General features: G+C 51.5%; 1 protein-coding gene across 1 annotated transcript in view; it reads right to left on the bottom strand.

The window, feature by feature from the left end:
* Positions 1–15,379, bottom strand: part of TNRC6A (trinucleotide repeat containing adaptor 6A) — a 189,648-nt gene that overhangs the window by 142,238 nt on the left and 32,031 nt on the right. The window contains 1 exon segment of the mRNA XM_055136611.1: positions 12,269–12,394. Coding sequence (XP_054992586.1) covers positions 12,269–12,348 — 80 coding nt within the window. The 5' untranslated portion in view covers positions 12,349–12,394.

The raw sequence follows: 15,379 nt of genomic DNA, 5'->3' as shown, positions 1-15,379 counted from the left end.
GGTTTTTGGGTCACACCCAGTGATCCAGTGATGCTCAGTGGTTCCTCCTGGCCCTGCACTCAGGAATTACTCCTGGGATGCTCGGGGGCCCTATGGGATGCCAAGGATGGAACCAGGGTTGGCCGTGTGAGGCAAGTGTCCTACCTGCTATGCTCTTGTTCCAGCCCCAACAATTTTGTTCTTTTGGCGGGAACCCAATAAACGGAGATGAGAGTTGATCAGGTTACCCTGCACAGGGGTTACTCCTGGCTCTACACTCAGGAATCACTCCTGACAGTGCTCAGGGGACCATATGGGATGCTGGAAATCGAACCCGGGTCGGCCGCGTGCAAGGCAAACGCCCTCCCCGCTGTGCTATTGCTCCAGCCCCTGCACTGAACAGTTTCCTTAGGACTTCTATGGCGAGTCTAGAGCTCCTTTGCCAGGGCAGTGGAATTGTGTAGGTGATACGCTGTCATCACAGATTTCTAGAACTGAACTGTGTTCTATACAGCAACCACTAATCACGCGTAGCTCCTGATCCCTGGGAATGTGGAGAATGTGAGCAGGGAACTAAATTTTGGCTGACCTGGATTTGTAATACTTCAGAAGCAAATCAGGGGAGAGTGGGAAGGGCTGAGAGATGCTTTGCCTGTGGGGGGTCTGGATTCAATCCCTGGCACCTCATGGTCCTCCCCTCCCCCCGAGCAATGACTGTCCTGGGAGCAGCATCTGAAGACTTCTGGGTGTGAGCCCCAAACATAAGAAAACAAAAAGTGAATCAGAATAAGATTTTTTTTTCCAGTTAAATTCAATTTTGTTCTGGGCCAGGGTGATAGTATAGCGGGTAGGGTGTTGGCCTTGCTTGATCTCCAGCATCCCATAGAGTCCCCCGAGCACCACCAGGACTAATTCCTGAGTGCAGAGCCCTGAGCATTGCCAGGTATGACCCAAAAATTTAAAAAAAAATTCAATTTTGTTCTGACAGAACAAATGAAGGTGCTATAAAAATTAACTGCATTGGGGCTGGAGCGATAGCACAGCAGGTAGGTCATTTGCCTTGCATGCGGCCAACCTGGGCTCAATTCTCAGCATCCCATATGGTCCCCGGAGCACCGCCAGGAGTAATTCCTGAGTGTACAGCCAGGAGTAACCCCTGTGCATCATCGGGTGTGACCCACCCCCTGCCAAAAAAAAAAAAAGCAAGCAAAAAAAATTAACTGCATTGTAAAATATTGTGACAGCCAACGGCCTATCTGGGCCCCTGTACTACAGGTCTTATTATAGGGGTCCACAGGGGCACCTTTCAAGGCTTCCATGCAAACACCGTCTGTCTAGCTGGTGTGAACGGATGGTTCTATTAGAATGTTTTTCTCCCTATTTACTGGCAATCCGGGACTTGAGTCTGGTAGGCAGACAGAATGAGTTGCATGCAAACTTTGCAAATTACAGACGGCACCGAAATGAAAATACAGATTATTTCGCTTTCATACTACAATGCATTTCTTCTTCTACCTAAGAACCCGACTGGAAACTCAAAAGAGAGGCACATCATGGCGACAGAATCCAAGGGAGGTGTAGGAGAGAGTGCTGTGTGGTGTGAGAGCAGAGAGGATGAAAGAAGAAACGCCCTCAGGCTACCCTGTGGAGCAATGGCAATTTCGGGTGGCAGAAAATAAAGTGGAAAGTATGCATATTTCTAGCAAGCTCATTGTGCATTTCATAAGAAGTTTCCTCTCTATATTGTACACATACTTGCATAGGGCCAGAGAGACAGACCGTCTGAAAAATAACTAACAATTTGGAATTAGTATGAATACACCACAGTATATTCATACTAATTCGTGGCTCTGCACTCAGGAATTTCTCCTGGCGATGCTCAGAGGTTAGGTACAGAGGCTGACACTTGCCCGGCACATGGCTGACCTGGCGTCGATTCCTGGCCCCCTAGAGGGCCGCTGGAAGACCACCATTACTGACCTGTGAGCACAAAATCGGGAATAAGCCCTCAGCCCTGCTGCTGGGTGTGGCCCTCAAATAAACAAAAATTAGGATGAAGTTCATGCTCAGAGATCTGCTTCTCACTATCAAGAAAATGTGAGTGGAAACCATGAGGAGAAATCTCTGCACTTAGGGGCTGGAGCGATAACACAGCGGGGAGGGCGTTTGCCTTGCACTCGGCCAACCCCGGTTCGATTCCCAGCATCCCCTAGGGTCCCCTAAGCACCGCCAGGAGAAATTCCTGAGTGTAGAGCTAGGAGGAACCCCTGTGCATAGCCGGGTATGACCCAAAAAGAAAAAAAAATATGTCTGCGCTTATTCCCAAGACAAGTGTCTGCAAGGGCACATTGGAATGGTTTGGAGGTTTGGTGGGAGTGTAGCATGGAACCATCCTTGTGAAAAACAGTTTGGGGAAGCCCTCGAAAAATTAAACACAGGGGCCTGAGCAAGGGTGCAGTCATACACGGCCGAGCTGGGTTCCTCTCCAGCACCCTGTATGGTCCTCCCAAGGAAACCAGAACTGATCCTTGAGCACATAACCAGGAGTCAGCCCTGAGCACCACCAGGTGTGGCCCTCTTGCCCCCAAAACAAAAATAAATAATTGAACATTTCAAAAATAACTTACTAAGGAGAGCCGGAGTGATAGTACAGTGGGGAGGATGTTTGCCTTGCACGTGGCCAATCAGAGTTCATTCCCCGGCATCCCATATGGGCCCCCAAGCACTGCCTACAGCAATTCCTGAGCACAGAGCCAGGAGTAACCCGTAAGCATCGCTGGGTGTGAACCCAAAAGCAAAACAAAACAAAACAAATCTAACAATGTACTTCACAATCTTTTTTTTTTTTTTTTGCTTTTCGGGTCACACCCGGCAATGCACAGGGGTTACTCCTGGCTCTGCACTCAGGAATTACCCCTGGCAGTGCTCAGGGGACCATATGGGGTGCTGGGAATTGAACCCGGGTCGGCCGCGTGCAAGGCAAACGCCCTCCCCGCTGTGCTATTGCTCCAGCTCCTGTACTTCCCAATCTGGAAAGGAATAATAATACAATGTGTTCGCCCAGCCGGCTTCAGTTTTAGGGTTCCACTCAGTGGTGCTCAGGCGCTATTCCTGACTCCTGCTGGTACTCGAGGGACCGTATGTGATGCCAGGAATTGGATCAGGGATCAAGGGGATGGAGGGCAAAATCTTTCTGGCCCGAAAAACTTTTTCTTGGGAGCTGAGATGTGCTCAGTGGAAGGGTGAGACCTAGATTCAATCCCCAACAATGCAAAAAAAGAAAAAGAAAGGGGCTGGAGCGATAGCACAGCGGGGAGGGCGTTTGCCTTGCATGCGGCCGACCCGGGTTCGATTCCCAGCACCCCATAGGGTCCCCTGAGCACCGCCAGGGGTAATTCCTGAGTGCAGAGCCAGGAGTAACCCCTGTGCATCGCCGGGTGTGACCCAAAAAGCAAAAAAAAGAAAAAAGAAAAAAAATGCCCTTTTATTTAGGGAAGAGGTTTGGGCTACACCCAGCAGTGCTCAGGGGTTCCTTCTGGCTCTGCGTTCAGGGACCGGCAGGCTCAGGGGACTATCTGGGATACCAGGGAATCAAACCTCAGTGGGCTGTGTGCAAGGCAAGCGCCCTCTCTGTTGTGCTATCTCTCCGGCCCCCCAAAAGAAAGCTTTTTTATTGGGCTAGAGAGAGAAGTCAGCGAGTCTGAGCATGTGCTTTGCAGGTAGCAGACGCTGAGCCCGGAGTACCTCTTGAGCACTGCCTCGTATGACTCAAAAGCAAGAACCAAAGTAAATAAAACCCAGGAAAAAAAAATCCTTCTTCCCCCTTGGGGCCTGGAATGGGATAGAGAATCAGCAGTAGAGAAGTTGCCTCATGTGTGTGTAGGAGGCCCCGGGCTTGATCCCTGGCACTACACACAAGAAACAAAAATTCTTTCTGCAGAGCCTGGAGAGATACAAGGGGTAAGGCACTCGCCCTGTAACGCCGCCAACCCAGGTTCAATCTCCACGTCCCATATATTTGCCATCTGAGTAAGCCCTGAGCACAGGCCCGGGCGTGGCCCCCAAACAAAATAAAATCCTTTTTATAGTCATGTCCAGGCCGTAAAGATATTTCCTGCTCTTTTTTATCAGGGGAGAAAGTGGGTCACACCCAGAAGTGCTGGCAGAGCTCAGGGGACCGTATGTGGTACAAGAGATTCAAACTGGGATCAGCGGGATGCCAGGCCAACACTTTAGCTCCTGTACAATCAAGCTCTCTTGCCCTTTTTTTTTCCTTTTCTTTTTGGGTCACACCCAGCAGTATGCTCAGGGGTTACTCCCGGCTCTGCACTCAGGAATTGCTCCTGGCGGCGCATGGGGGGCCATATGGGATGCCGGGGATTGAACCCAGGTCGGCCGCATGCAAGGCAAACGCCCTACCCACTGTACTAACACTCCGGCCCTCTCCTGCCCTATTTTCTGTTCTTAACCAACCTCAACCCCACACTCTCTTCTATGCAAATTAAGACTTTTGTATTTGGGGCCACATCTGGCTCTATGTCACTCCTGGGTGGGCTGGGGGGACCCATTTATGGGGTGCCGGGTTTCAAACCTGTGTTGGCTACATTTTAGGCAAGTGTCTTCCCTACTGGATTATCTCTCTGGCCCCAGGCTAAGACTCTGATGAAAGTTCTTCCAACCCTCGTCAATGCGGCTTTGGGAGACCATCCAAAATGTAAGCAAGGACTTACATTTTTTGGCTACATTTATTTATTTCCTGCCAATTGGAGGTTAAAACTCCAAACGGGATATTAAAAAGATCTTGGAGAATTCAAATTTCTTAAATAACTGAGGATGGGGCTAGAGCAATAGCACAGCGGGGAGGGCATTTGCCTTTGCACGCAGCTGACCTGGGTTCGATTCCCAGCATCCCATATGGTCCCCTGAGCACCGCCAGGAGTAATTCCTGAGTGCAGAGCCAGGAGTAACCCCTGTGCATCACCGGGTGTGACCCAAAAAGCAAATAAATAAATAAATAAAAACTGAGGATAGTACATCCTCCTGGATGTGAACGTCAAATAAATAAATAAATAAATAAATTCCATTTGGAGGGGGGGAAATGTGGCCTGGATTGTTTTGAATCTTTTATATTTGATAAAAAAGAATTTCAGTTATAAATGGAAAAAAAAAGTTTCTGTCATGCCAGATGGTGCTCCAGCTATGTTCAGTCAAAAATCTGGATTTATTGGAATTTCAAAACAAGAGACTGATGTTTTCCTATTGCTTTATTCCACCATATGATCTATATTGAAAATATTTGTGCTCATTTTTTAGAAGCAGACTCTGAAAAGTGTCACGAATGTAGTAGTTAAACTTTTTAATGGATACACCCAAATATTGCAGTGTACCAGTTTATGGAAAGGGCTAGAGAGCAATCGGTGTGGTGACTGGTGTCTATATTGTTGGTTGAGTTTTGGAAGAATTTCACTGATCTCAGAGACATAGTGTGCTGCCAACTCTAATTCAAGGTTTTCTACTTCTTCTTTTCCCCCCCCCCTTTGGGACCATACATGGCCACGCTCAGGGTATCACTCCAAATGGATTCGGGGACCACCGTGTCAAATCAGGGATCAAATCCAGGCCCCCGTATGCAAGGCGCGTACTTAGTCCATTGAACTATCGCTCTAACCCTCCGGATATTCTCGAAATAAAAGAAATCTTTATCAAATATTCAATAACGAACAATCAAAATGTGTTTGTCTTTCTCACGGCCGTCACAATATAGATGAATGAGCTGTTTGAAGCTCTACTTAAAAGAAGGGCTTTCACTGAAACAGAAACTTCTCAGCGGGCAAGCTGGTAACAATTTTTTACACGTCTGTGTGAATCAATATGCGGAGTGTTTAATTACAAGAACTAGCAGTAAGCAAATGATCTGCGGAACCTACATGAAAAATGGGAAGACATGGGTTGCGATGGGTAAACTTAGAGTTACTTTCCAATTTCTGCAATACCCGTCTCCATTCCATGCTAATAACACTGAGCAGAAATGAGTCACGAACTTGGCATCACTTGCACGGAGAGAGTTTTGAAACAGACACACTTAGCTTCAAACAACTCCTTATTATTCTTTTTAAACAGATCTAAGTGGCTTTATTGAGGGGATTTTTGGATTATGCAATATTTCATCTAAGTGAATAGAAAGGCACCCCCAAACCGGTACAAATTGGGGTTTTGTTACTACTCAGAGACAGGATAGGACAAGATTGTCTGTCAACAAATGAAAAGATTCTTCCCAGCAATGAAACTGTCCCTTAGACAAGTCCGGGACGGGGGTGGGCAGTGGTGGGGGGTGCTGGGAATGTGGGGGCTGTGCTTTGCTTGACTGCAGACAACTTGACTAAGGACTTCACACTGTCCACTTAAGAGTTTTTCTGGACAAGGGGACTGGAACCACATCAGCTGGGCCACAGTCAAAGAATTCTTTTGCTTCTGTCTGGGGGCCGTACCCGGCAGCCCTCTGGGTTTACTCCTGCCTCTGCACTCAGCAATCACTCCCGGTGGGCTCAGGGAACCAGCTAAGGTGCCAGGGATGGAACCCGGGTGGTCACACGCAAGGCAGGTGCTCTCCCTGCTGTACTATCTCTCCAGCCCCAATGGAAAACTTTTTATTGTTGTTTTTTAGGGGGGGCCACGCCCAACCATGCTCAGGGTTCACTCTTTTTTTTTTTTTCTTTTTGGGTCACACCCAGCAATGCACAGGGCTCACTCCTGGCTCATGCACTCAGGAATCACCCCTGGTGGTGCTCAGGGGACCATATGGGATGCTGGGATTTGAACCCGGGTCGGCCGCGTGCAAGGCAAAAGCCCTACCCGCTGTGCTATCACTCCAGCCCCTCAGGGTTCACTCTTGGCTCTGCACTCAGGGATCACTCCTGGTGGTGCTTGGGGGACTGGGTTGGAACCTGGGTAGGCCATGCGCAAGGTGAACGCCCTCCCTGCTGTACTATGAGCCCCAAGGCAAACCTTTAAGTATACTTACTAGCACAGTGGGTAGGGCGTTCGCCTTGCATGCGGCTGACCCAGATTCAATTTCTCCACCCCTCTCGGAGAGCCTGGCAAGCTACTGAGAGTATCTTGCCCCCACGACAGAGCCTGGCAAGCTACCTGTGGCATATTCGATATGCCAAAAAGCAGTAACAAGTCTCACAATGGAGACGTTACTGGTGCCCGCTCGAGCAAATTGATGAGCAATGGGATGACGGTGATGGTGACGGTGACTTATTTAGGCTTTTTTTGGGGGGGAGGGGGGTCACAGCCAGCGATAGTACAATTTCCTTGTACTATGGCTCGAGCCCCTCTTTTAAGTATATTTTAAATGACATGGGCGGGGCTGGAGCCATAGTACAGTGGGGAGGGCGTTTGCCTTGCACACAGCCAACCCGGGTTCAATTCCCAGCATCCCATATGGTCCCCTGAGCACCACCAGGAGTAATTCCTGAGTGCAGAGCCAGGAGTAAGCCCTGTGCATCCCCGGGTGTGACCCAAGCAATAAATAGATAAATAAATAAAATGACATGGGCATGTGAGATTTTCTCATCTTTTTCCTTTTTTAAAAAAAATGGGGGGCTCACCTGGAATTGCTCAGGGGTTACTGTTGGCTCTACATTCAGGAATTACTCTTGGCAGTGTACAGGGGACCGTATGGGATTCTGGGGAGCAAACCCCGGTACAAGGCAAGTGCCCTACCCACTGTACTATCACTCCAACCCCTTTTTTCCTGTTTTGGGTGGGGCAGGGTGGGGAGATTTGTCACACTGGGTGCTCAAGGGGCTACTCCCAGATCTCTCTTTTTTTTGGGGGTCACACCCAGCAATGCTCAGGGGTTACTCCTGGCTTTGCACTCAGGAATTACTCCTGGCAGTGCTTGGGGGACCATATGGGATGCCGAGGATCGAACCCAGGTCGGCCGCATGCAAGGCAAACGCCCTACCCGCTGTGCTATCGCTCAGGCCCCTACTCCCAGATCTCTTAATGGAAGTTAATCCCGGAGGTTGTTGGGCGGTGTGCAGTGCTGGAATCAAACCCAGGTCGAGCCATTTCTCTGGCCCTCTGATTTTATTTTTTCCAACTATAAAGGTAAGAGTGAATCAAATATTTCCAACATTGAATAGCATTGTTCAGTATTTTAAAATCCTAAATATTATTTATTTATTTTTGCCATACCCAATGATGCGAGGGGCTTACTCCTGGTTCTGTGCTCAAGGATCACTCCCGGCGGGCTTGGAGGACTTTAGGGGATGCTGAGGATCGAACCCCTCCCCGGCATCCCACAGGGTCCCCTGAGTACTACTAGGAGGGAAGAGAACAGGAGGACAATCGTGGAGGGGAGATGTGTGTCCCCAAGGCAGGCTGGGGCAGGAACAAAACTCCTGGTCGGAGTAAGTGACACTGGTGAAGGGGCTGGCATTGGAACACTGTGTGCCTGAAACCCAATCACAAACGTCTTTGTAACTCAATCACCATGAATCACAAATAACTTTGTAATTCATGGTGATTCCATAAAAAAATATTTTATTTTATTATTATTATTATTTTTTGCTTTTTTGGGTCACACCCAGCAGTGCACAGGGGTTACTCCTGGCTCTGCACTCAGAAATTACTCCTGGCCGTGCTCAGGGGACCATATGGGATGCTGGGAATCGAACCCGGGTCAGCCGCATGCAAGGCAAACGCCCTACCCGCTGTGCTATCACTCCAGCCCCCCAAAAATTATATTTTAAATATATAAGGCAAAAATAAAAAAGAAACGGGCCCCATTACTTGTCTTTGATATTGATGACATCTGACATGATGATATTCAAGAACTGGATATCGGCTGGAAATATAGCCCCGTGGCTGGCACTTGACCCGCGTGGGTGAGGGTCTCGGTTTGCTCCCTGGCACCCCCTCCCCCCCACCAAGAAGATGCATAAATTATGTCAACATCCACTTCATTTGTTTCTTCCCTTTTTTTTTTTTTCTGAGGGGGAGGGGGGGATGCACACTCAGGGGTACTCTGAGGCTACTCCCGGCTCCGTGCTCAGGAGGGACCCTTGGCAGTGCTGGGGGTTGAACCCAAGTTGGCAGAGAGCAAAGCAAGTACTTTCAGCCCAGTGCCATCTCTCCAGCCCAATTGCATTTTTTTTAAAAAATGAGGCTAAAAGAAAAATTTCAATGACATACGTGGCCGGCATCATTATCCCATTGAACCCCGCTGAGTTAGAAGCCCTCTCATTAGCACCAGAACCCCCCACCCCCCCATCCCCCGGGACAATTTCCCTCGGTCTAGAGGGCCACTGAAGTCCCCCCGCGCTGCCCTCCCACCCACGGGAAGATGCCCGGAGTCAGCCGCGCCCTGCGCAGCGGGTAGGAAGCTGAGTCCTGCAGAGACGCCCGCCCCGACGCTCCCACCTCCCCCAACAGACGGCTTCGGCGCGGGTGGACGCTGGCGGGTCCAGCGGAATGTCCACTTCCGGCTGGTGCACAGAGGAAGGCGACGAAGCAGACGACGACGACGGGGTTAAAGCATCACGGCTGACGGCTTAGGGACGCCTTGGAGCAAGAAAGGCAGAAACCACGCGGAGCAGCGCGACGCGCAGTGTGCCCCGTGCCCCGTTCCCCCGCCGGGACGGGACGCAGAGCAAAGGGCGGGTGAAGGAGGGAGCCCCAAAAAAGGCTCAGGGGGATGATGCAGCCAAGGGCCTGAATGAGTGTCCTGTCCTCGGGAGGGGCCTGCTAAGGAAACTGCCCGGAGCGCCCACTGACACCCTGTGGGAATATAGACAGAGCATGAGGGCGCGAGCCACAGGACAGTGGGGAGGGCACTTGCCTGGCACAGAGCAAGTCAGTATGATCCCCGGCATCCCATAGGGTCCCCTGAGCACTCCTAGGAGTGAGTCCTGAGTACAGAGCCCTGAGCCCCATCCTCGATAGAGGTACACTGTTGTAGCACTGTCATCCCTTTATTCATCGATGTGCTCGAGCGGGCACCAGTAATGTCTCCATGGTGAGACTTGTTGTTACTGTTTTTGGCACGTGGGCAACGGAGAAGGCACTGGGGGCCTCCGTTGCCGGGAAGGGTCTCAGGAGAGGAAGCCAAAGGCTCTGGCTTCACCCTTTCTTCCTTCTGCCTGGGGGTGGAGTGCCCTTGACAGCGCAGGGCCCTGGGACCCCAGGGGAGGAGTACAGCAGGTACCTCTCCATTTCCTGTCCCCTCACCACACTTTCTCTAAAAATCAGCTCATGGGGCTGGAGCGATAACACAGCGGGGAGGGCGTTTGCCTTGCACGAGGCCGACCCGGGTTCGATTCCCAGCATCCCTTATGGTCCCCTGAGCACCGCCAGGAGTAATTCCTGAGTGCAGAGCCAGGAGTAACCCCTGTGCATCGCCAGGTGTGACCCCAAAAGCAAAATAAATAAATAAAATAAAATAAACCAGCTTGTGGCAGATTCTGTTTTGAGTTGGGAGAGGGACACACCCAGAGGTGCTCAGGGTTCAGTGCTCAGGGATCTCTCCTGGAGGTGCTCAGGGAGGCCCGGGTTCTGGGCAGGGGGCGTGCAAGGCAGGCACCTTCCCCAGTGCTCTCTCTCCTGTCCCCCGGGGTGGGATCTGTTCTCCCCAGGCAAGTGGTCTGGTCGCTGACTCAGTCCCTCCTGGTGACTCAGGTCCGGCTTCCGAGCTGCTTCCCCTCTGGCCCCTGGAGCTGATTCTGTGGCCCGGGTAGAGCTGACCCCTCCCAGAGCTGACAGCTTTCCCTGAATAGCTCTTGGAGCCGCAGCCCTGCTCCCCGCCCGAGCCACCCCTAGAATCTCCCCAGCTTGCGGGCCAGGTCCCTGTGTGCAAACAGGCTACTAGTTCTCTCAGAGTCTCACCCTCCACGTGCCCCGACAAAGCAGGGACACAGGGATCTCTTCCGAGGCCCGAGAGTCCCACTGTCACCCCCGGGTGCCTGCAGTGCTGGGGTCTCTCCGGGCCCACAAGGTCATGGCCGGTGATTCGCACAGAATTCCTACACGATCGCTCCATGACCTCGCTCCTTTCTGCCTGGAGAAACGTCCCTCCAGGGGACCCAGTGAAACCCACGCCATCATGGACAGTCCAGGAAGCCTCTCCCGAGGGTCTGCACCATTTCGGGGCAGGCTCTCATTCCTCCCCTCGCTTTGTCTCCCCAGCAGACTTGCTTCTTGGGCCACCTTCTCCAAATGGAGTGTCACCAAGCCCAGAAGGTGAGGATTTTTCTTCATTTCCTGTGCAAGAGGCCCACCAAGTGCCCAGCACAAAGTAGGTGCTGAATAAATAGCCACTGAACAAATTTAAAAAAATTTTAATTGGACACTCAGATGCTGCCTAGGGGTCAATACACAACAGCAGTGATGAGTTCCCACATTTTCACACACCAAGTGGGGGGGTGGGGGCTGACAGCTACTACAAGGGTTAAGGTCCTCCTCTCCTGGCATGTGGCTGACCCCAGACTGAATCAGGGGTCATTCAAGCACAGAATTATCAACAGCCCCAGGGAAGGGCCCCGAATATAACAAAATAAGGATAACAACGACGGACAGGAGCAGATCTTCCTTAGAGAGCGTTTCTGCTTTATCAAGACGGGTCGCAAGCGCGTCTCTAAGTGCAAACAGCGAGTGGCTGGAGCGATAGCACAGCGGGGAGGGCGTTTGCCTTGCACGCGGTTCAATTCTCAGCATCCCGTATGGTCCCCTGAGCACCGCCGGGGGTAACTCCTGAGTGCAGAGCCAGGAGTGACCCTTGCAAACAGCGAGTGGGACGATTGGAAACAGAGACTTGCTTTCCCTCCCACACACAGCACACGGCAGCTGGGTAGCTCCAAAGGCCTCCCCAGGGGCCTCCCCAGCTCCCCGACTCCCCGACCCCCCACTTTGTCTACCGCAAGGGGCCAATAGCTCTCCGGCTCCCTTGGACGGGGCTGGAGGAAGCATGACGTCAGCCTGGCCCCCAAGGGCGCGTCCCCCGGCGGTTGTAAAGACGGGCCCCATCTGGCCGGAGACACAGCCCCCTCCCGAAGGTGACCGCTGTGGCAGGGCCCTTCGAGCGCTGTCCTGGCATCATGGAGAGTGAGTCTCCAGCCTCACCCTGTTTCTCTCCCCCAGCTCTGCCTTCATCCCCGAGCCCATGTCAGAATCGGGGCTGTGCTCTCAGTCATCTCCTTAGCTGCACCCCCGTCCACCGCACATCCCCCCAACCCTCCCTCGCCAGCTCTGGGCAGACCCGTGAGCCCAGGAAGGGTGATCCTACCTGTCCCATTCCTCGGGCAGCGGGATGTCTTGAGAGCCAGGACCCCCGGCTTCTAGGCCTGGTTCTGCCACTAGCTGCATGACTTTAGGCAAATCCCATCACCTCTCTGGGCCTCGGAGTCCACACCTGAGAAATGAAGGGGGGTGCACCGGGTTAGTGATTCTCGAGTTTTGTGCGTGACCTACCTCCCCACCCCCAAACACAGGCAGCAAAGCACATTGCCCTACGAGATGCGAACCCATAGGTAACAGACGCGTTTCTTGGTTGGGGGGAGGAGGTGCTGAGGTCTCTCTTGGCAGTGCTCGGGGGCCATTCCTGGCTCTGCGCTCAGAAGTTATCCCTGGGGGTACTCAGGGGACCCTATGGGATGCTAGGGACAGAAGTGCCAAGGGCTGCATTGTGCACCATACCCCGAGTTCACCAGCCTACTAGGAAATAATGTCATCCCTTTCTTTCCCCTCCAGATCACCTTTGAATGCTTTTTCCATTAAAATTAAAAAAGAAAAATTAAGGGGCTGGAGCAATAACACAGAGGGTAGGGCATTTACCTTGCACACGGCTGACCCAGGTTCGATTCCCAGCATCCTATAGGGTCCCCTGAGCACCGCCAGGAGTAACTCCTGAGCGCAAAGCCAGGAGGTAACCCCTGTGCGTTGCTGGGTGTGACTCAAAAAGCAAAAAAACAAAAACAAAACAAAACAAAAAAAGAAAAAAGAAAAATTAAAAAAGAATTTGTAAGCCTAGTTCTTTGATGGGCTGGAGCGATAGCACAGCGGTTGGGCATTCGCCTTTCATGCGGCCGACCCGAGTTCGATTCCTCCGCCCCTCTTGGAGAGCCCGGCAAGCTACCGAGAGTATTGAGCCCACGCGGCAGAGCCTGGCAAGCTCCCCGTGCATATTGGATATGCCAAAAGCAGTAACAGTAAGTCTCTCAATTAGAGACGTTACTGGTGCCCGCTCAAACAAATCGATGAGCAACAGGATGACAGTTCTTTGATGGCAATAGTGTTACATGTATCAAAAATTTCATTGCTGGGGGGCGGGGCAATAGTACAGCAGGTCAGGGCATTTGCAGGGCATTTGCTTTGTAGTTGGCCTACCCAGGTTTGGTCCCTGACATCCCATATGGTTCCCCAGCACTGCCAGGCATAATTCCTGTGTGCAGAGCCAGGAGTAACCTCCTAGCATGGCTGGGTGTGACCCTAAAAACCAAAATATAATAATAATTTCATTACTGGCCTTTAGAACAGAGAGAGAGAGAGAGAGAGAGAGTGGGAAAAGACAGGACCCGGAAAGGCAGGGGATAGTACAGCAAGGTGGCACTGGCCTTGCACATCGCAGACTGGGGATAGATCCTCAGCATCCCAGATGGTCCCCAAAGCCCCTCCAGGAGTGATCCCTGAGACTGGAGTCAAAATAAGCCATGAGCACTGCCAGGTATGGCCCAGAGAGATAAAGAGACAGAGAGAGACAGACAGACAGACAGACAGAGACAGAGAGAGACGGAGAGGGGAGAGAGAGAGGGAGTGAGAAAAGGAGGGAGACAGAGGGAGAGAGAGACAGAGGGAGAGAGAGAGACAGAGAGATAGAGTAGAGAAGGGAGAGAGAGAGAGAGAGAGAGAGAGAGAGAGAGGGACAGAGCAGGCTTGGTCCATGGGCCTCAATCATCACACCCAACCTTCACACAGTTCATGAGCCTGGAGCTATATAAATAATTCCGCACCAAGTCTCAGGTGCAGGGGCAGAGACGGGCTGAACACAGCTCTGCATCTCGAGGGTCCATCCAGGCCACCACAAGCCCCCCCCCCACCCCCGTGTGTGAAGTGGCTTCCCTGACAGTGACCCCAAGCACAGTTAGGAACAGACACTGCAGCACCTCTAAAAAAATACATCCTGGGACTGGAACAATAGCACAGCGGGTAGGGCGTTTGCCGTGCATGCGGCTGACCCGGGTTCGATTCCCAGCATCCCATATGGTCCTCTGAGCACTACCAGGGGTGGTTCCTGAGTGCAAAGCCAGGAGTAACCCCTGTGCATTGCCGGGTGTGACCCAAAAAGCATAAATAAATAAATAAATAAATACACCCCAAACCCCCAAACCCAACTAAAGTCCGCACTGCCAGGAGAGATTCCTGAGAGCAGAGGCAGGAGGCAGCCCTGAGCATTGCTCACAAGCAAAACAAAACAGACAAAAGCCACGTAACTTTGTTGGAAGAAACGTGCCCCCAGCTCCTAGCTGCAGACTCCCCGTCCGTCCAGACCTCTGCGAGGACGCCACTCTGCGCCGTCACCTTCCACACGGCAGAACTCTACATAGGCTAGGCGACAGGTCCCATGTGTGCCACTTGGTTCGTGGAGGAAGATGGGTAGCTGGCCCCTGGGTGGGCTCAGGGCTGAACCAGCACTGGCTCCCCCAACCCCCTCTGCCCCACTTCATGTACCGTCTCCCAAATCTTTTCTTTTATTTAATTTTTTTATTTCATAAGGTAGTTCACAATATTTGACTATATTTAATATTCAAACACCAATTCCACCACTGTGACAACTTCCCATCACCATATTTCGGGTGTTTCCATCCCAAACCCCAATCCCTGCCCCAAAGCAGAACCAAAATTACATATTTTTGTATTGTTTGTTATGAAAAACCACTGAAAATGCTACAAAAAAAATATCCTTAGAGGAAAGAGTGTGAAGAGTGTTGTATTTCACCCAGGGACCATTAAGCCCTTCTATAAGAGATCACTAACGTGTTGTTGTTAAAGACTGAGCCTTGCGTGCTTTTTATATATGTAGCACTGTAGCACTGTCGTCCCACTGTTCATCGATTTGCTCGAGCGGGCACCAGGAACGTCTCCATGGTGAGACTTGTTGTTACTGTTTTTGGCATATTGAATACGCCACGGGGAGCTTGCCAGGCTCTGCCGTGCGGGTGGGATACTCTCGGTAGCTTGCCGGGCTCTCTGAGAGGGGCGGAGGAATCGAACTCTGGTTAGCCATATGCAAGGCAAACACCCTACCCGCTGTGCTATCGTTCCAGTCCTTTTGTATATGTATTGGTTAAAAAAAAAAAGTATATTTTTCCCTCTAAGATTGGTTGCCTCCTAATTTGAA

Source organism: Sorex araneus, chromosome 4 (genome assembly GCF_027595985.1).
Source record: "Sorex araneus isolate mSorAra2 chromosome 4, mSorAra2.pri, whole genome shotgun sequence".
Classification (NCBI taxonomy): Eukaryota; Metazoa; Chordata; class Mammalia; order Eulipotyphla; family Soricidae; genus Sorex; species Sorex araneus.
Note: the sequence above shows the minus strand (reverse complement) of the source record. Positions and strands in the feature narration are given on the sequence as shown.